This window comes from Plodia interpunctella, chromosome 2 (genome assembly GCF_027563975.2).
Source record: "Plodia interpunctella isolate USDA-ARS_2022_Savannah chromosome 2, ilPloInte3.2, whole genome shotgun sequence".
Lineage (NCBI taxonomy): Eukaryota > Metazoa > Arthropoda > Insecta > Lepidoptera > Pyralidae > Plodia > Plodia interpunctella.
This window is the reverse complement of record NC_071295.1, coordinates 2,135,362-2,157,072: the sequence shown is the minus strand read 5'-3', so window position 1 is coordinate 2,157,072 and position 21,711 is coordinate 2,135,362. Positions and strand designations below refer to the sequence as shown.

General features: G+C 34.8%; 4 protein-coding genes across 5 annotated transcripts in view; 2 read left to right on the top strand and 2 right to left on the bottom strand.

Annotated features, from left to right (window-relative positions):
- Positions 1–21,711, bottom strand: part of bib (big brain) — an 83,906-nt gene that overhangs the window by 35,011 nt on the left and 27,184 nt on the right. The gene's annotated exons all lie outside the window — the stretch shown is intronic.
- On the top strand, positions 14,053–16,225 carry LOC128675465 (uncharacterized). The gene is made up of 2 exons (XM_053754894.1): positions 14,053–14,461; positions 15,274–16,225. Exons 1-2 carry the CDS (start codon positions 14,175–14,177, stop codon positions 16,148–16,150), a joined length of 1,164 nt encoding a protein of 387 aa, XP_053610869.1. The 5' UTR covers positions 14,053–14,174; the 3' UTR covers positions 16,151–16,225.
- LOC128675473 (putative nuclease HARBI1) lies at positions 17,107–18,886 on the top strand. Its single transcript, XM_053754906.1, has 4 exons — positions 17,107–17,557; positions 17,690–17,976; positions 18,078–18,298; positions 18,463–18,886. Exons 1-4 carry the CDS (start codon positions 17,334–17,336, stop codon positions 18,823–18,825), a joined length of 1,095 nt encoding a protein of 364 aa, XP_053610881.1. The 5' UTR covers positions 17,107–17,333; the 3' UTR covers positions 18,826–18,886.
- On the bottom strand, positions 18,316–20,743 carry LOC128675479 (uncharacterized). Its single transcript, XM_053754919.2, has 4 exons — positions 19,977–20,743; positions 19,429–19,783; positions 18,869–19,142; positions 18,316–18,424 (listed from the first exon to the last, which is right to left on the bottom strand). Exons 1-4 carry the CDS (start codon positions 20,159–20,161, stop codon positions 18,375–18,377), a joined length of 864 nt encoding a protein of 287 aa, XP_053610894.1. The 5' UTR covers positions 20,162–20,743; the 3' UTR covers positions 18,316–18,374.

Below are 21,711 nucleotides of genomic sequence, written 5' to 3'. Positions count from 1 at the left end.
TGACATCGAGTTGAGTCGCAGCAACTTTTTAAACAGTTTTTTTGTCGCCGCTTCAATACCCTGCCACGAATACGTCCCTGGGCGACGACATTGCTCTGTCAGAATGAAAAACAACACTTTTGCCGAGTTAATTTACATACTTATTATGATTTAGCTGCTATCTTAACAGAACAAGAATTTGTGGAGTAATGTAAGTTAAGTGTAGTAGTAAATATCATGAAACATCCTGAATCATCTATTGTGCATAACCGCGTCGCTCCATCTTCAAAAATCTCACCTCATTAAAGTCTGGTATAGGTAACATCGCGATACCTTACTTAGAACCCGAGATATTGACAATAATAAGTTATGGGCGGACTCATGAAGTAAACGAGGAAGAAGCCGCGGGCTTAAGTTCATATAAAAATGCTGTTAAAAAAATGACACAGTTTAGCCTAGTTTATTGTAACTATATATATAGAAAACCAACCGTCTTGGTTCTCCGTGACAAAAAGTCTTGTCGTGTCGCGCCGCTTGGACTTCAAGTTTGTGATATATTGCACTTTGTAGGACGCCTCGGGCGAGAACCCTTGCCGTACACTCACCAGCACATCAACCAACACAAATTCTTTGCAAATTCCTGTATTGCCGCTTCGTAGAGGACAACTTGCCTTGTAGTCGACTGCACGCGTAGCCTTGTCACGAGATCTTCAGGGTTTATGTACATTTTATGATAATTAATTGTAAAGTGTAATCCGCCCTCTTCAAGGCCATGTTATTTGTTCCTTTTTACGTTTACGTCGAAAGAAACTAGAAGGACATTGCTCTATATATTTTATATTATTTGTTTCGAAACTATTTCTGTTCACAAATCCAAAAGTAGATTGCGTGAGTATGTATGTTACTCTTTCACGCAACATCTACTGTTCGGATTGTTATGAAATTTAGTACACGGGTACATCTTATCCTGACATTGCCACGAGAGAGAAGACCCGGGGCGCAACTAGTTGTTACGTATACGTATCAGTAGTACCCAGTTGATATGAACATGACAGCTGACCTCTCTGGCATCCGTTTGTGTTTGACAGAAAGATCTAGATAAAAAGCGGTCTCCTTATCAAATGGGTGATTGGGCTTTCTCGCATGTACTTTGTGAGTGTATTGTGTTTCAATTATATGCTTTTGTACCTATGTCTTTTTGTGTATATCATGCAGTATAGGCGTCTCTCTCTCTCTCTCTCATCCTCGCGCTTTCGAGTTGCATTCGGGACCGGTGTTAGCGTAAAAAATAATAAATAATTTCTTAGCCGCCTCGTACGATTTCCATGGAAAGGTATGGTCCTATTTTCGGGGAGAACCACACACCGTTAAATACTGGATAATGTATCTATAAGATCATATGATGAGGCTTACTTTTGTGAAATGTGAATTTATCTTTAAGAAATAGCTCAGTCACGATCCTTTTATAAAAAAAACCTTTCACTAATAAAAAATTAAATAATCACAATAAAATTTAAAACATAGACAATAAAATTGAGTGAGAACATTTCATTCTATCAACAAAATAATATTATACAGTATTAATGAAGCTTCCAAAATATTTACAACTCACAATGTAACCCTGACGACTTAATTGGCTGCAGACTCTGCCTTGCCGTCGTTTTTTGACAATATTTTTTCCGCATCAGTTCTTGCAGCTGATGGCCCTTTTCGGCATTCCAAAGTATTTCTAATTTTAGATAGACAAAAAATATAATGTGCCCCGTTTTGAAGCTACCGCTTATTACGGAAGGGCTCGAATGAACTCTAATGAACGGAAACTATGGCCCTTAGATTTGTAACGGGTTTGGTAAGCACATTAAACTGTGTTTTGATATAAAAAAGCGAACCGAACCTTTTTCACTTAATGAAAGTAATTTTCTTGAGGTTTTCAGGTTATTAGTATAATTTTATGAGAATCCGGAAAGAGTTTCTAACCAATTAAATTTTACTTCTTTGTAAAATATGAAAGACAATATATCAAAGCAATATATCAACTAAACCAATCCCAACTAATATTAGAAAGGCGAAAGTAAGTTTGTTTGTTATCTCTTCACGCTTTATCTACTCAACCATCTTCAAATTTTGCATACATGTAGTGTAAAAAATGGAGAAGGACATAGCGTACCTTTCATCCTGGAAAAATGACAATAGAGCCGCGGGCGACAGCTAGTAATTATACAAATGCTTCAAGATGATACTCGATTATTTCATGTCAATTAGATGGATATGTCCTTATTTAAAACAATCTACGTATCTAGAATACACACGGCATTCATTCAGAATAGTTTATTACACATATTGCATTTTACGATTCATCGAAGTCGATGCCGATGGCCCGGATACAATTCGGTAGTGGCAAGGGCCGTCGATATCGATAGTATAACATAGACTAATGTTTTAAAATAAACGTGTTCTTAGTAACTTGGTAAGTGATAACATAAATGTAATGTTTACGTCTAAGATAGAATGGTAAATTGATAAGAATGATGCTATATAAGCTAAGCAGTTCGAATTCTTACGGAAAAATGGGTAAGTTAAAAGAAGTAACGTATTGAAAATGTAACTTTTATATCAAATATCTAGTACTGTAGCGGAAAAAAAAGTGATTTTCTGCCTCGGGCTTGTGCTTTCCTCATCCTTCACCTTCCAGAAATCTACATCAGACCGTCCGGTCCGCCATCCGACCACTCATTTGCTACATTGCTAAATTTCAAGGCACTTTATATTAGTGAGGCAGCAATAATTTTGAAACCTAATAGACAATGATGCAGTGATCATGTTAAGCTGAAAATTGGCTGTATAATTCCCAATCACTGTCATTTACATATGGGATCATATTATCGTCGAATTCAAGTAGGTTATTGTGGCTGTCACGTTAATCATTCATCTGCATATTAAAGCGTGGTTATGATGGGTCAATGATCCATTGTTACAAACAAAATCTTTTGTTACAAACAAAAGATTTTGTTTGCATAACTATGCATAATATGTCCACTACATCCCCTATTATGTATTTTCACGCTGTTGGAAAAGGAATCCCTAATAAGATGACAAATTCCTGTGAACTTAGGCAGTTCCCAAGATCAATTTGCAATACCTGTAAAAGATGACTAATTTATAACTCGACTACTAAGTAACTCTGTAATAATTTGAAGACCCTCGTAGTTAAAAAAAAATGTAGGTACCCCTAGTTGGCAAATATATGAATATGAATATCATTCATTATTTCTAATAAGTGATATGGTTAGAAAATTAAATAACCATGATAATTATGTGTATTATTTAAATCCCAATAATTAAAAATCCCGACTATTAAAATAAATACAACTCTATGATATTATGGCACAACACTACACCATGTATAGCAAATAGTACGCTAACAATTTGAGATTCTTTGCGAAAGACATATCGTACTTTATTCAATTCGATAGCTATTACAATTTGTATGTAGACAATCATTTTAAACTGTTCTTAATAGTCGTATTCCTCCTGGCTGTGGGTCGTGGTTGTTACGTGGAATGAAACACACACAACTTTCTTGGCATTATTAATGGAGTGGTTTGCCATTGCCTTCTCCATTTCACATACAAGTTAATAAGAATCACCAGTGTGCAGGTTTCCTCACGATATTTTCCTTCTCCGGAAGCAAGTGGTGGACGATGAAAACTACTATACATGAGTCAAACTGTTATACAAACTCATGTGGCACGAGTAGGATTCGAACCTAGGACCTTTCGATCCACAGGCGGGCGTCTTAACCATTACACCACCACCGCTTCTTTCTTTTAAACTGTAGTTCTACCGAAATTCTGGCGACTCGATCAAATGGTATGAAAGCTATCTAAGTCTACCTTACGAACCTGTGCAAATGCCATTCAATAAATTGTTTATCTATTGTGTCTCGATTCTTCGCGATCGAGGGGTCAATGAAAATTGGAAGCAAATTATACTCTGTCTCATCTGAACGTGTTCCCGATTCGTTCCTCAGCCGTTAATCGTCGGCGCCCAGGGTCTCAGCTGACGAAATAATGTGCCGTAATCATTATACAGCTATTTATTCGAAATCGGTCAAATCATTTCAGAATTTATCGCGGTAAAACAACTTGGTGTAAACTGTACTTGATTTTGAGGCATTTATGTTTAAATCGATCAGTTACTGAGAATTCCGAAAATTTACACGAAAAATACATTAGGAGGCGTAAAACAAAAGGTTTGCGGTTAACCTGAATACAAAATACTTCCGATCGAGTTAATATAAAAGTCAATACAGAGAGCTTTCACTAATGTAAAACAAGGCTTTTGTGGAACAATTAGCAAAGTACGGAACCCTGAATAATCCGAGTGGATTCATTAGGTAAATTGAGGGGAAATTAGTTAAAATTAACTAGGTCGATAACCCCTTGTGTTAAAATTTAACGTATTCATACAATAGTAGCTGATTCATTCACAGTAGATATAGCTGATTGCGAATTTGGTTGTAATTTAATAAGTATTAAAATCCCGGCAAGTAAAGCTCCGCCGTTTGATCTTTTTGAATACTTTTAAAAATTTACATCTCTTGTTTCCAAGTATTATTATAATGTATTGGGTTTTATAAACAGTTAAAACTTTTAAAATTCATCTTTAACGGTAAAGATCTGTGCACACAGACGCGATTGCGCGTACGTTTTTTTTTGTATTAAATTGTAACGTATGCACATGCATATGCGCGCGTGTACACGTGTTTTAAAAATCGATACAAAAAACTGCACTCATTGTGCACTAGTCTTAAAAGAGAGGCTGCGAAAAGATGTAGGGTTTTTTTCAATTGGTTTTTAATCTTGTCATAATCATAACATACTTAAATGTAATTTTATGAAACAAAGTATACCACAACTTTTATACTATACTAAATCTGATAAGGATTAAAAATGTGATACTCTCTCTCTCACCGAAGCGTTTTCCCTGTTCCTGGCATGTGAAAAATTTAAATCTCAATTTAGAGGTGATTATTCCCACTTATTGCAGGCAGGGTGATTCGGAGCCGTGCGGAAATGAGAACTGAAAGTGTGTCAGTGGCCGCATTGCCCGTGCCGTGAATGGGCCGGTGTCAAAGCCTTTTGAAGCCGTCCTGTGCTGCCTGCCATCCTTGTTGGGACGCGAAAAGCATATCTATATAGCGAATCTATATCTACTAATATTATAAATGTGTTTGTTGTCCTTTCATGTCAAAACGGAGTATTACGGTGTGGATCGTTTGAAGGCGGGAGAGTGATATAGGTAGCTTATAACCGCTGGCGGATTCGCAGGCATTAGCTAGTTGTTTATAAATAATTTTATTTATTTATTTTATTGACTGCGACACCGTGCGTCTCGCTTAAGAGTTTGTTTGAATATATATTCCCAACTAAACCCGCAATCGAAGACTCTGAGAGATGCAGCCGCTAATAAAATACACGAACATTGCGTAGTTTGTATGAGAGCTTTTATTTATCGCAAATAAAAACCATCAATGTATGTCCAATCCGTCAAATTTTAATAATACCAATAGCAGCTGATTGAATGAGAACATATCTTAAATGGGTCCTTACGGTCTGACATGAGATGGATTTGGAGATACGGCGATTATTGCCGAGGCTCGGATGGGGAGGTGAGATATAAACAATCATTTGTTACTGGAAATATGTCTTGAGTGCATCAAGTTGCATGGATCTTTATGTCGCAGTCATACAAGCTAGACTGTACTTACGTTATGGAACCGTTACAAAATGACGCATGTAAAATACCTACTTACAACGGAGATTGGCATTGAAATTCAAGATTTTCACGGTTGTTCAAAGTTGTTTTTAATACCACTAATGTGAAAGGCCGACCAGAAAACTGATAAGTACAAGCCTCTGATTGTTGTACCTTAAAATATGTTCATAATAAAATAAACAAATTCATGACAATAACAATCGGTACGAGATAATGTAGCTATGTTGAATTTTGCGAAAAAATCTTACCCCGAACTCCACAAAGGCCGCTTCTCATAATAGTCACAATAACAGGTGTGATGTCGCGTGTAAAGCATATGCGAAACTGGTTTGAGTCAGTCGTAGCCGGTTGCGGATAAATTGGCGGACATTTTTGTTGCAATAAAATATCGAACGTGGAATTTTTCAGTCATTACTGGTAACGGATTACGCTATTGGGATTTTGTTTTTATGTTTGTTGATAGAAAAGGATGATAAACTGCTGCATGCTACAGACGTGCAAGGAATAGACAAAATTCGGAATTAGTATGTAAAAGTATGAAAGCAGCACCAGTGTATGCGAAGCTAATATTACTTACAAAGTTTCGGATGGTATGGTCATATTTTTAAAACCATATTACTAAAAGGACGCTAAAATGAAAGTCAAAGGTGTGATAAATAACTATAAATATAAAAATTGACGAGAAAAAGTGCCTGTGAAGGTCTAATTTCTGAATAAATGATTTGAATTTGAATTTAGAGGAAAACCAACGAATAGATTTTGCGTTATTAATTGGATTTGCGTTAAAGAAAGTATGAATAAGAAGGGTGTCTTAAGTAAAATGGCAAGACTGATAATGACGATGTCAATAACCTTCCCATCGTGTGTTTTATTTCCCTTTTTATTATCCCTTTCACGGTTTAAAAGCTGTGAGTTTTTTTTAAACACGTGCAAGGCATGTGCTCTGAAAAATAATTACAGGAGTCTGCCTCGTCTACCGTTCATCGAGGGAATGACGGCTGCGAGGAAATATCAATGAACATCGACCTACGGACGTTTATAGGATATTCACCGCTATAACAGTGGCGTAGGGGTCAATGTTGGGTAACTTGACATGCAGTTGACTGTATGGATGTAGCCTGAGAATAATAAATAGACCACGCTGAAAATATTTTAATAAAGTTCTATATATTTCACAAGCTGAGTGACAAATGTTGCGCATCGTGCCGTTCAAATAATGAATGGCATTGATAAATCAAAGACTCACGTGCGCGGAGATACAAATTATATAATGTATCAAAACGAATTCAATACAATTTTAATGCTCACTTGATTTTATTGTATTTTAGGGCATAAAATCGACGAATTACAAAACTATTACTATGGTAATATAGTCGTATAATTAACGCTTTGCGTCTTCGGAAGTTTTAGGTTAGATTCCTACAAGAATAGAATTTCAATTTGTTTAAATTAAGATTAACCTTTAGCAAATCTGTGTTTAACTCCGCTAGAAGCCACAACCTTGCCACAACAGAAGGCTTTGTCACTCTGTTATCGAATGAACTCTACTTTCGTGAGTGACAACTTACACCATCTACACGAACCTACCTACTTATAAATTTGAGTTTTGATTACCCAGATATACAAAGGAAATATTTTACTAAGGTATCATAATCAAGGTGCCAATTAAATAATTTTGAAATCTCAATTAACTTTTTTATGTGGTCCGACTAGACTGTTGGTGCGAGCCTTTGATATTTTATTTCATCGGGCGCAGCTAATGGGGCATGTATTTGAGAAACTAGTCTAAGTTAGTACGGTACCTATATCGTATTAACTTATCATACAGAGATTAGGATGCTGTGTTCGAAGCCAGCAAACTTGGTAAGCAAAACCTTACAGATCGTAAATTATTCAGTTTGTACACAACAACGCCATCTGGCGGAAGACGAAGCGAACTTCTGGAATTTCAGTTGAGGTATGTTAATAGAACACAATATGCATAGTTTTGATTTTGGAACTGTGTGTTTAATCTATGGACCTATATGATAAGGCTGTAAGGCCTTCACACATGAGCCTTACCATAAAAATAAACAGACCTTACCGTAGGTTACCCAATAGTTAACCCACTTGTTGGTATAAGGGGATAATTAATTAATATTGCCTAAAGAACGTTAATAAGAATGCTTATTGCCTACTCCTTCACGTTACCATCATCTTAGAATACAAAATTTATGTACTTAATCTAAGTTCTCTTCAGGATGTTTCAAAGTCTCTAGCATATAATACTCGTATTAGCATATAATTTTGATTCCGAAATGTATAGGAAAGTTCTAGACCGATTCTAGATAGTCCGAGTCTAGGTAGATATCTATGACGAATTTGACTACTTTGTCTTAAGAGCCGCCGTGCAAGCTAGAGAGTCATAGATTGAAGAAACCTGAATCATATCATGACAGTGTCAGTATAGTCATAATATTCGCCCGTCTCATTAGTACGTAATTCGGGCGAATTTTCGGGTAAATAATGAAAATATATTCTGTCGCCGACTTCGCCCGCTAAATAATGCACTGGGTTCGTTTACAAATAACAGTTTTTCTGGATTTGGCGCGCCGTGGAACAGTTAGGATACAGAGAGGAAGATACGAATGATTTACTGAGAGATATATGAATTTTATCTTTTAATATCTTTGGAAGTCGACAGTAGACTTAGTTTAAGTAATGTATATCATCCTAAATTAAATAGAGAGTTTCGAATTTGAATTTATCGCTTTGTTGAAAATATGAAATGTTAATACTAGTTTTTTGCCGCGAACTTGACCTCGCGAACACAATATTATTTTTACAAAATTATGAATATTTCAAAAACGACTTAACCGATTTTGTTGCCCCACGAACTTAAAACGTCTATTGACAGATCCTACAAACCTTTTAAATTTCATCAAACGTTATCGCGTTACAAACATACATACATAATACATACAAAAAATGCATTTTTGTACAAAGTTGATTTGTAGACGTTGTTGTTCCCAAATTAGACGTTCAATAAAATAATTATATATGTATAATATGTTACACAAGTATAAATGTTATCAATAAAATCCTATTTTCTGCACTACCAATGTATTATGTCCGAGCCGCGTTATTAAACATGCAGCTCATGACCCGTGGGACTATTACGACGTAATTGCCAGAAAAAAACATTTTTCCACTTAATTGCCTGAACTTCGGCGGGAAATTGACGCCGGCTGTCTATAAAACCGGCGTTTTCGGGAAATTGCTAAGACATAAATAAGTCGTAACGCAAGTAGACATTTTGGGCAGGTGATCGAAGGCTTTATTAAAAATGTATGCCTTGAAACTTTAAAGACTTCAACGTCGTAGCTTATCGATCTTTTAGGATGTTCGTAAATTGATGATGTGAAAGTTGGAGTCATGGATAATTAATTTACGTGGAAATCATAAATGGGACCGTGTTTATCTAAAAACAAAGTATTATGAGATGTTAACCATCGTATCCATGCGTAAAATTTCGCTGTTTAAATGAATGTTACTTACATTATATCTAGATACAAAAAAGTATAGATATATATATATAATAATTTTATTTTAATAAAACTTCAATTTTAATCGAAGTAGGCCCTGGAGATGCGGGCGGAGTCAATAGGCCGCATGTCTGTTTGTTTGCTCGCTAGTATAAAAATAAATAAAAAGTACATATTCATGAAATAATACAACGAAAGATGTATTTTCGTGTCAACAGTTATTATTTTCTTAAGTGAGATGGAAATATTCAAGCATTTCTTTAAAAGAAATAAGAAATTATATTATTTAATTAAGAGTATACCAGTGATATTCCCTATGCGAACACAAGGTAAAATTAATTCCGGCAAAGTGTAACCTACACTTTGCCCCATGGGGTCGGAGGGAGGCCAGTGTGGGCCATGGATAAATTCAAAAGCCTCTAGTACTAGCTTCCAAGGCTTTTGGTAGAAGTATTTTAGTTTTTGGTAATAGTATTTCGCTATCGCTGTACAATTCGCCAAACTTTGGCGGATTCGACGTAATAATATATTGCTGGTATTCCATTGCGGTAAATAAAAGCTCTCATAAAAACTACACGCAATGCTTATTTGTTCGCGTCGACATCTGTCCGAGTGCGGCGATAAGTAGTGGGTAGCCGGCATGAAGTAGTTAGGTATTTTTTCGGCATGAAATTTACACTATGTCCTTCTCCATACTTCAAACTACATGTATGCAAATTTTCAAGAAGATTGGTTGAGTAGATAGAGCGTGAAGAGGTAACAAACATACTTTCACATTTAGGTATAATATTAGTTAGGATTCGTTCATGTTCATTTTTTTTTAACAATATGTACATTATTATAAAACAAAGTCCTCTATCGCGTCTGTGTGTCTGTCCGCCATAAACTCAAAAACCACTGCACGGATTTTCATGCGGTTTTCACCAATAGATAGTGTGATTCCTGTGGAAGGTTTAAGAGTATTAATTATTATGTTTGAAACCGAGCGAAGTCAGGACAAACCGCTAGTTAAAAATAAAAATAAATAAAAAAATTACTAGAGTTTACGCAGAAATTCCTTATGTCAATAGAAGGTGGAACGTGTTACCACACATTACCCAAGCCCACTTAGTGTAGGCGTTTGTGTGTCTGTTCCCACGACTGAGGCTCCGAAACTCCATCTACTAGTTTGTACAGAATTTGTCTTGCTGCGGTTTGGACTTACAAATATAATAATTGAACCGCTTTAGGGTTACCATATACAAATCATATTTTGAAATTAATTTACAAAAAGCAGGCTCTATCTATCTCAAATAAGGCTATTTTTTATAGCATAGTGGCCCATGGATACAGCAAACCGATACGTGTCGCCGATGCGTTGCTTTTTAAGAAGAGGGAGACTTTTTAAGAAAGCGATATGCTTAATTCGCATTCAGTAATTGAGAAACGTACAAAGTTTTATATTTTTATTAGTAGGATAAAGGGATTCCTAGCTTACCAAGCCTGCCAATCTCATCCTAGAAAAATATCCCAAATTCCCTTCAAGTCAGTGAAATTTTGTGGCAACCCTAAAACCCATGGGACACAGGACAGGAAAAAACAGAGTGATATTAGCATAGGGTCGAATATAGATCGTACTTTACATGGGAATTGTACTCAGTCGACGATAATTTTCGACTTGAAGTAAATTGGATTGATAACAAGAATTTTATTTTTATTGTCGCCATATTATTTTCTTCTATTAATCCTTGTTATATGTATTCCCATAGGTGCTAATATTATAAAAATGTAAAATCGGTCTGACTTTCACATCTAAACCGCTGAACCGATTTTGAAGATATTTGGTATGCATTTTATAAATAGTTAAAATGCCCAAATTAGGACATGGATTCATGTTTTAACTTGTGGAAGTTTTTATGATACACCGCACCCGATACATGTGTCCGCAGGCGGGGCTGCGTTCAACAGCTAATCAAATTTAAGTATATTTGAAATTATATTGTTGTGTCAAAATTAAGTGAAAACATGGAGATTTACATGCGCGTGATCTCCCGCTTCTTGGAGTTCTAAGAACGTTCTACGTCTGGTAACGTGTCCTCAGGTCGTATTGTTTTCGGATACATTTTTTCCATTTGGAATGCTTTAATAAAAGTAGAATACTGCTGGCCGTCAAATTCATACGGACTTAAGAGCTATACTTAGTTATATTTTGCAACACAAACATCGCAATTTGTATAAACCCTGAATTTATTCTACATTTTTAACGAATGGCAGTCTGTTAACTGGGTGAGAGTCAATAAATAACTGGCTACAATATATTACATGAAAACTTGTTACACTGTTTAAATTCCATACATTTTAAACGGCATTAATATTATACCTTATTTGTAAACGGAACATTCCAACAATATTTTTTTTTTTTTTTTTACGACTGGTTATAATGGGCAATGATCTCAAATGCGCTAAAGTGCCAGTTACATATTATTGTTTTCGCTGTCTTTTAACTTTCGCAAATGAAAATATTTATTTATATACAAGTTCATGAACACGAAATAAAATAAAATTATATATGAAGTGATTGTATATGTAGGCTTATTAGCATAAACACTCACACCTGAATTAACAAATTTGACCTGTCAATAATAGTTAAAAAATGTTGTAGGTAGCTTAGTATATTTTCCATCTCATTCTTATTAGAATCCTCATCATTTTCAGTATTACAGATTCATTATTATTCATTTCATCTACTGAATTGATAGATATGAATATCAGTTATGATAGATATGATTAACATAGGTTCTTTGTCCGGCAAAATATCGAAAAGTTAATTTCAACAAACCCTATTCAAGTAAAATGCCAATAGCCGGCGCGTTTTTTCTTCTTTTCATTATGAACTTCCCTAATTTAACATGAAACAAAAACTCCTTTAATTAAAATTTACGCACCAAGAACGAGATCAAATTGCTCATAGATTATTGAATTCCCAATTCAGAAGTGTCAGAACTTTGATCTTAAGTATGGTACCTATTCTTTCAATAGGTTATTACTTAAATAAACTATCTATATAATTAAGTCTATTGAATTCTAATAGTACTAATGTCAATATTATGTTGGAAGTGATTGATATATTGTATAATTTTGCATTATCCGGAGGATGTGTTGCAATTGCATTTTGGATTCGAATTCGTTGCCACGCCACAATTTTCAACAAACATTTCACTTCACACAGACTTTTAGAAAATATATTGAAATTTTACCTACTTTGCAGGTAAAAATAAATGTTTAATGAACTAGAGTATAATGGAAATTGTAATTATAAATAAGAACAAAGGAATACTGAAGTGCAATGCTGCATAAACAATGCACTAATGCGTTATCTATATTTAATATCTCTCAAATTACAAAAGCCGGTCGGAGTAAATTTGTAAAGAAACTTCAGTCATTTCGCCTTTGCAAGGCATATTGTAATGCCTCGCACCACAATTTATGAGTATGAGTTATGACATAAACTTGTATCATTAAATTAGTGCAGTCGCAGAACTCTAATTAAGTAACACACTGTTTTATTTTTTTACGGAAATATGAATCTGCAATTATATTTCCTCATAGCATTCCGTTAATAACAGAATTAATAGAAAACTTCATTGCGATGTTTATGTTTTGTTCGGTACAGAATTAATAATACCGATATTAACAATATTAATAATACCGAACTATTTTTTATAAAAAAGTTGTAAAATCACAGGTTATAAATCAAAATTTATTTTAGTCCGGTAGTGGAGAGCAGGTGACTCAATATTTCACAATCGCAAAATTAACACATCCATTAAATATATCCCACTCTTGTTCCTTCTGTTCCATGTCCTTTAATCTATGATTCTGACGGACAAGTTACAGCGTGAGACGAATAGGCAGTTAATGGCATGTTTATTATTATTTGTTTAAGTTTGCGCGTGGGAACCCGCTGCCGAGCCGCGGCGCGGCGATCGGCGTTTATGAGATCAGTCAATACCAGGCAAGGGTGTGACAGAGCCGGGATCAACGTGTGACGGGGCCCGGAGCTTCAAGGAATTAATTGAATGAATGAATGTTTATTCTCAAACAACAAAGATCTATAGTAATGTTATGAAATACTTATAATATGTTAGTAATTAAAACAAAATGTAAATTTGGTATAAACTAACGATATATATTTTAAAAAAACTAGTTACTTTGGCATATAAAACATTTGTCAGTTTATACATGATACAAGATTTACGTTCTAACATGGAATTAGTAGGTACTCGTAGTACCTACCTACTAATTCCATGCAATCTAAAATGATTCTAACATATTTTTAAATTGTAGTCGTTGCTAATACTTCAAATCGATAAAATCGATTGCAGAGAAAGGATGTAAATTGAGGCAGCCCCAACGGCAAGAACAATGTTGACGACCTCGGTGGCGCATTGGTAAAGTTCTTGCCACTGAACCGAGAGGTACCGGATTCGATCCCCAGTCGGGTCATGATGGAAAATGATCTTTTTCTGATTGACCCGGGTCTTGGATGTTTATATATAAAATATAGTATCGTTGAGTTAGTATAATAGAAAACACAAATCTCGAACTTACTTTGGGGCTAGCTCAATCTGTGTGATTTGTCCTAATATATTTATTTATTTATAATGTTCATTTGATGAAGATGACAGATTATTCATATTACAATTTTCGCTTGAGAAAACATTTTCAATTATTTTCACGACGCGCGTCTACTATTCCATAAAGGGCCCCTGGTTGATGCGGGCCCTAGTGCTTGTTCACGTAGCTACGCGCGGGCGCGGGGGCGGGTGCGGGCGCGGGAAACGTTGCGAGTTCGTGTTCACATTAACCGCCAGGCGTTCGCGCGAGTGTGACGTATTGTCAGAGGTCGTAAATATGGACGACGATCTTTTATTTTTAACCGAAAATTCATACCTAAAATGGGAGATGCTAAAAATTAGAATTGGTGTCCACGAAATCAATAAAGAAAGAGAACGGTATGGTGAATTTCATACTTTATATGGTAATTTGAGAGAACATCCTTCAAGATTTTTTGGATATACCAGGATGAGTGTCAAATGTTTTGATTACATACTGGATTCAATAAGGAGTGATATTTCAAAAGTAGACACAAATTTTCATAAAAGTATAAAGCCCGAAGAAAGACTATTTGTAACTATAAGGTGAGTTTAAAAAAAGAATTTTCATAGTAAGTAAATTATCATTTTTATCGGGGTACATATTCCAGTCATTCAAATTCAAACTCCTCTTTATTATTTTATTTAAGTAATTTACATTATCGTTATCAATAATACAAAGTTTAATTTCCATAATTAGTTGTGTTATAATCGTATGTATTGTATCCATGGTAGGACTGAGTCATGCCACTATTCATTTCATCCATAATAACTTGTGTTATATTGTTTCTAACACGTAGTTTTTGCATAGGAGATAAGTCTTTCATGTACGGCAACAAACTTTTAAAAAATAACAGATCTTCGCAATCTTGTTCTTGTCTTTCGCTGCTTTGTGACAGTTTAATTTGTAATAATTCCAACTTTTTCTTCTCCAATTCCATAAATTCCTGTCTTACATCTTGTGCACATTTACGTTTGGTGCTCGTATATTGTGTACTTGAAGATGCACCAGCTATGGATTGGGGAGTTGAGGACCGCTCATAATCATCATCATTATTATTGCAGTTTTCATCAGTAGTTTCATCTAAATTGCCTTCATTTATTTCTGGGGTAATGTCATCTTTTATAAACAGCATCATTTGAAAATATGGCCACATTGACGTGTTTTGATCTGTTCCAGCATCACCAGAACGAGAAACTGGAATTTTCTTAAATTCTTTCATAAATTGGTCCCGAATGTTCTTCCATTTTTTCCTTAAAGCCTTTTCTGTAAAATCAGAAATATTGTTTAGTGTTGATGATTAGTGTAAATACATTTAAGTTTTACATTATAATTGTATTTTTTTATTATGTTTCAGATATCTCTCCACTGGGTTGGCCTTTCGATCTTTGGCATATAGCTTTCGTATGGGTGTTAGTACTGTTGCTGAGATTGTTTATGGTACCTGTGAAGCAATTTGGAAAAAAAAATTGAATGTCCACATGCCACAGCCATCTGAAGACCAGCTTATGAATATTGCTTCAGATTTTAAGGAGATGTGGCACTTTCCTAACTGCATTGGCAGTTTGGACGGTAAACATTGTAGGATTAAAAGACCTAAAAAATCAGGATCGGCATTTTTTAACTACAAGCATTATTTCTCTATTGTTTTGCAAGCTGTCGCTGATGCGAGGAAAAGATTTTTAACTATTGAAGTGGGAGGTAGAGGAAAGCAAAGCGACGGCGGTACATTTAATGCCTCGTCCCTGAACCGGTTACTCGAAAGAGGTGCATTTAATATTCCGGAACCAAGAACATTACCCAATTCTAACATTACAGCTCCATATGTTATAGTAGCCGATGAAGCTTATCCTCTTAAAGAATATATAATGCGTCCATACCCACAAAGAACATTGAATCAAGAGAGAGAAAATTTTAATAATAGATTGTCAAGAGCGAGAAAAACCGTGGAGTGTGCATTTGGAATTTTATGCAATAAATGGCGAGTTTTGTTAAAACCTATTGAAACTGATGTTAAACATGCACGCCTGATAATAAAAACCGCTTGCTTATTGCATAATATTGTAATTGATACAGATGGTTACGATTGTGATAATGAGTTCACAACTCCAACTCGACACCAAAGGCGACAAACTAGAACTGGAAGAAACAACAATCCATCAAATCGGGCTAAACAAGTTCGGAATCTATTCACAAAATATTTTTGGGAAAATAATCGTTTAATATACACGTAAGTCGCCTTTGTATAATGTATCTTTAGTAGCCTTCAGGAAATAAAAAGTTTAAAATACCTGCAAATAATAACATAAGTATTTCATTTACTCACCCTCCATATCAGGAAACAATCCAGCAATTTCCTTCCATAGCTTATTGAGAACATTTCTGTTCATATGATGACTGTGTTTACTTTGCCAAATAGGAGTTCTAGCCTGAACAGCACTAATAAACTCTTCTGTATTGAACGACATGATTACGTGCTATCGTTTCTAGCGACAAGATCAAACTGGTTGAACTTACCTGACGTCGCGAGTGAATCGCGCGCGCCGCCGCCAGTTTGACATGAACACACACAAACGTCTCACGCGTTTGAAATTGCCGCGAGCGCGCCGCGCGTGCCAGTCGCTAGTTTGCTCGCTACTTAGACCGCACGTGCGTTTTGTACGTGAACACTCGGAAACACGTCATATGTTTGATATTTCGTGACCGCGCCCGCCACCGTGCCCGCGAGTCAACGTGGACAAGTAGCTAGTCTAGCCCACACTGACTTAACATCGTGGACCTGTATAAATTGTGTGTTAATGGAAGTTTGTTATCGTTAAAGAGTTACGTTTTTGGCTTCACCTGTGGTTGTTTACGTTTATTATCACACATGTGAGGTTATATCAGTATTGTAAGCCGAGGCGGAACGAGGGTTAGGCATGAACAAAGGGAGCTTATGTTAACTAGTGAACTGGATTTAATTATTAATGTATGGATTGCTGTGTTATGTACTTAGTTAAATATTATATTATTTGGGGCTAAATCGATCTGTGTGATTTGTCTTTATATATACTTATTTATGGTGGCATTAAAGTTTTTATCTAAAGCAAATTACTTTAAAATGTTGAACCATAAGATAAAATACGGTGTTATTTGTCATATGACTGTACCTACTGCGGTTGACTATATGAGTGCACACTTTGCAACTCTATTGCCCATTTTCACCAGCGGTACCTAAATGTTAAGTGTCCCCTAAGACAGTTTTAAGAAACACTTAGCGGACATTTTGTTTTCACCAATGCATAAGTGTCACTTAACGTGTTAAGAGGTCCCTTAGATTTAGGAGGCAAACTTTTGACCACCTAAAGTTTAAGTAACGGATATTTTAAGGTTAGCTTTTTGTAGCACAGTACGTACGTCTCAACTAAATATTTAAAAATGGATAGTGACAATGAATTATTTGAGGATTTAGAAGCATTAGAAGCGATAGAATTAATAAATAACCCAAGGTTGTTTACACGACCTCGTATATATCGTGAAAGATCGAAAGACTTCGTGAAATATGATGATAAGGATTTCTTCATCAGGTATAGATTATCAAAGGAAAGTGTTTTATTTATACTACAGAAGATAGAAAATCAGCTAGAATTCAACGACGATAGGTAAGTGAATAACTAAATATATATATTGAGAGTGTTTTCAATAGACGCCGGAGCCGGCGGCAGTGCTATTTCTTGTAGTACCTAACTAATAATAAATAAATCTAACCATCTATATTTCTTTGTTGTTCACAGAAACAATTCTGTACCACCAATCAACCAAGTTCTGTGTGCCCTTAGATTTTATGCCACTGGGAATCAATTAATGTCTGTGGCGGATTTAAATGGGATCAGCGTTGCCACTTGCAGCCGAATAGTTAAAAGAGTTTCCCAAGCCATAGTGAGTCTTCGAAGAGAATTCATTAGATTTCCTGATACTGAAGTAGAGCAACATATTGTGAAAGAAGAATTTTACAGAATAGCTCGTTTCCCAAATGTTCTTGGGTGTATAGACTGTACACACATAAAGATTCAATCACCAGGTAGGTACTTAATCGAAAATTTGAAATATACAATTTTTATATTACAAAAAGTTACAAAATAATTAAATTTCTAAATAATTAATAAAATTTTATAATTTCAGGTGGAGATGATGCAGAACTCTTTAGGAATAGGAAATCTTACATGTCAATTAACATGCAAACAATCAGTACTGCAAAGTTATTGATAACTGATGTTGTAGCACGTTGGCCTGGGTCAACACATGATTCCACAATTTATCAAAATAGCCAGAGGTATACTAAATTTGAACATGGCGATTACCGAGGGAATTATTTATTAGGAGATAGTGGATATCCTTTAAAGGTAAAAATAAAAGTACATTTGCTAATGCAATACAAAATTTTATTCTAATAGGCATACAATATATTCTAAAATAAATTTAATTCTTCTTTTGACCTCCATATAAATTATTTAAAGAGAAACCACCACCTGAAAAAAAATTAAGTTATTATTTTTTTCCTTTTCAGAGCCATCTCCTGACACCATATCTTAATCCAGTTTCTCGTGGACAGCAAAAATATAACGAGGCTCACATAAAAACAAGAAATGTAGTTGAGAGGCAATATGGCGTTTTGAAAAGAAGATTTCCTGTCTTAGCCGTTGGTATTAGACTTCAATTACCAACAGCCATTAATGTAATACTGGCATGTTGTGTTTTACATAATATATGTATTATTCGGAAAGAGCATGAACCTATAAATGATGGCACTATCCCAAATTTAGAAGAATTGATAGTAAATGGTCAAATTCCTCAGATACCAACTACAGTAAACGACCCCACTTATGGTTTTCAACGAAACCAAATAACTCAATACTTTGATAATCTGTAAATAAATTATTCTTTATATCCAATGAGAAAAATAAATACATTACCTTGAATTTGTTCTAACATTGCATTTTTTATTTCAAGATCTTTGGCTGCTGCTTGCAATTGTAAGGAGTATAACTTTTTTTTAAAATCTAACTCCTCCCTCAACAATTTTTCTTTTAAATCCTCAATATTTTCTTTTTTTTTATATACATCTCTTATACTTGAAGAAACTAAAGTCGAAGCTTCAGTACGCTCATTATAATTTGATATATGTGGCCGTCTCCGTGACCACAATGGGGTTTTTTTAAGCTGGGACTCGTGGAAATCTTTTGGCACCTGAAAAATAAAATATGAATTATTAATGAATAATGCTGCAGGGATTACCTATACAGTTTATTTATATGTATCTATAATTCTATATAGTATAAGCTGCTTATCCACACTATTAATAAAAGAAAAAAGATTTGTATTTTTGTATGTTTGTAATGAATAAACTCAAACTATGTGACCGATTATGATATATTATATAGATAGAGATATAGATGAATATATTATTATAATTTTATATGGAACGATGATGATATAGAAAAATCTACATCAACAATTAGAATTTTCAACTTACTTCACTTTCTTCAGTCAAAATTTCTTTTGGAGTATCAGTGGAATTCTGACAGTTGTCCATTTTTATTTCTAAATCCACGTCCTCAATTGTCTTCCATATATTACTGTCATCTTGAATGCATATGACCTTTGGTGTCTCAAATACTTCAGGACCAGTGTCAGCGTCACAATCAGATACACCAATGATGCCAGTGCAGCCACGACCAAGAATGGAACACACTTGTTCCAGCACGGGGTCAAATTTTATGATGGATGGCCCTCCTCCAGTTTGTGTTGTATTTCTTTTCAATTGACCAAAATACAATTTACTCTCACTCTTCAATTTGTCCCATACTTTCATGAGTGATTCTTTACTCCTAAATTAAAACAAAATAAATGATTATTTCATTTTGAATAAAGATTGTCATAATGTGTAATAGGTACTATCTACAAGACTATTGTATGAATATATTTCATGACTTTGAAAGCATCCTTAAAATTAAAATTATTTAAGGTAGCAATGGAACTTTGAAATAACCCAGTAGTTATCACACAAAAATATATATGTACCTGTATATATTAGACGACGAGTTGAATGAATTTGTAACCGCTGTCCAAGCTTCACACTTTGCTTCATTTGTAGCCCCATCGGTTTTTTTATTTAAGATTGTATCTTTGTGGAGAAGTAACAATTTTACAAGTTTATCCTTCTCTTCGAGAGAAAAGTTTTGGCCGCGTTTCCTTTTTTCAGCCATCGTCGATTTAACACTGGTATTACAAATTGGTGTAACTTGCAGTCGGCTGTAGTCCGTAATGATGAACAAAATCACCACGCTACGCACGTGTTGATTTTATGAAAAGAAACTATTCTATTGATAAACAAAGCCAACGAACCAAACAATACAATCTACGTTTAAACGAATCGACGAGCGACGATGCGCGGCACGACTTCTGTCAAACCAAATGTCAATCAAACTACATTAACTTTTTTAGGCACAAGCGATCGTCCGTACATACTAGTTAAACTTTATTTTAATTTATTTTTGCTAATTTAAGATTCAAAACGTACTGTTAATTCATGTTCTATACAATATTATAAGTAATTTATTTTATTACTGTCGTATTTTTCGAAAATATTAATTGTAAATATGTTATCGACAATCACTTCCGTGTTGGCTTCGCACTATTTGTCACTTAACTAGGAGACTCTTAATTAGGTACCCCCTGGGGTTGTGAAACAGGATTTAAGAAAGGGAATGGTTTAAGATGTCCTTAATGCTAAGAAATCCTTAGTAAAGTGTTTGTTTAGGATCCGCTGGTGAAAATGGGCATATGTGCTCTACACGTGATTGCTATAAAAATTTATAAAGCGATATCGAGACACTTTCTTTGTATGCGTGGATTTCCGATGGAATTTCAGAGCACGATCGAGAATTTATAAAATTGTATACTTCATCGAAAAGTTGGACATTTCTGAACCCAATGGCTGATAATAAAATTTTTATAGTTTATTTTACAGTCTGTGAAGTGTTGACATAATTTTAATCAGAATATCAAAATACAATCTAATGTGGGTTTCTTATGTGGTTATAATAGAAAACACGAGTCAAAAATAGGCAACTTATTTTTTATAAATTACCCCTCGGGTAATTAAATATGGGAAAGCAAAGGTGTCCTCTAATATCATGCTATCACTGCCTTTTTTAACATAAATTCTCACAGATAACTAAGCCCAAATACCACAGAAAACTGAATTATAATTAGGGGTTTTTAAATTGTAATTCAGTTTTCTATGGTATTTGGGCTTATACATGTTTCTTACATTACATAGTACTTATGTAATTTAAACTTATATAACTCTTTAAAAAAAAGGGCGCCATTATTAGCGTCAACAATATAAATCAAAACAAAAACTCGGGCACATTAGCGACCGACGCGACGTCACAAAAAGGACATGTGACGCACAAGAAAAAAGAGCTATAACAACCATATGGGGTACCCTTAATGTACTTATACCTACTTCCCGACAAGAGCCTTCTCCATATACTTCATAAATATATTCAAAACTCCCCTAAGCGGAAAAATGTAGCGTGGCTAAATTGAGTGATAGACCGGGACATTTCATATATTGAGCTGTCACTTTTATATTTACCTATGTATTCGTTATATCATTAGTCCTATGTTAGTGATAAATAGCAAAATATTATTTTTTCAGTTGTATTTTTAGATCACCCTAATCAAAGGAGTTTTAAAATTGTCAAAATTTATCATTAAATTAGTCGTTGCATGTAGCGTGGTAGCCTAC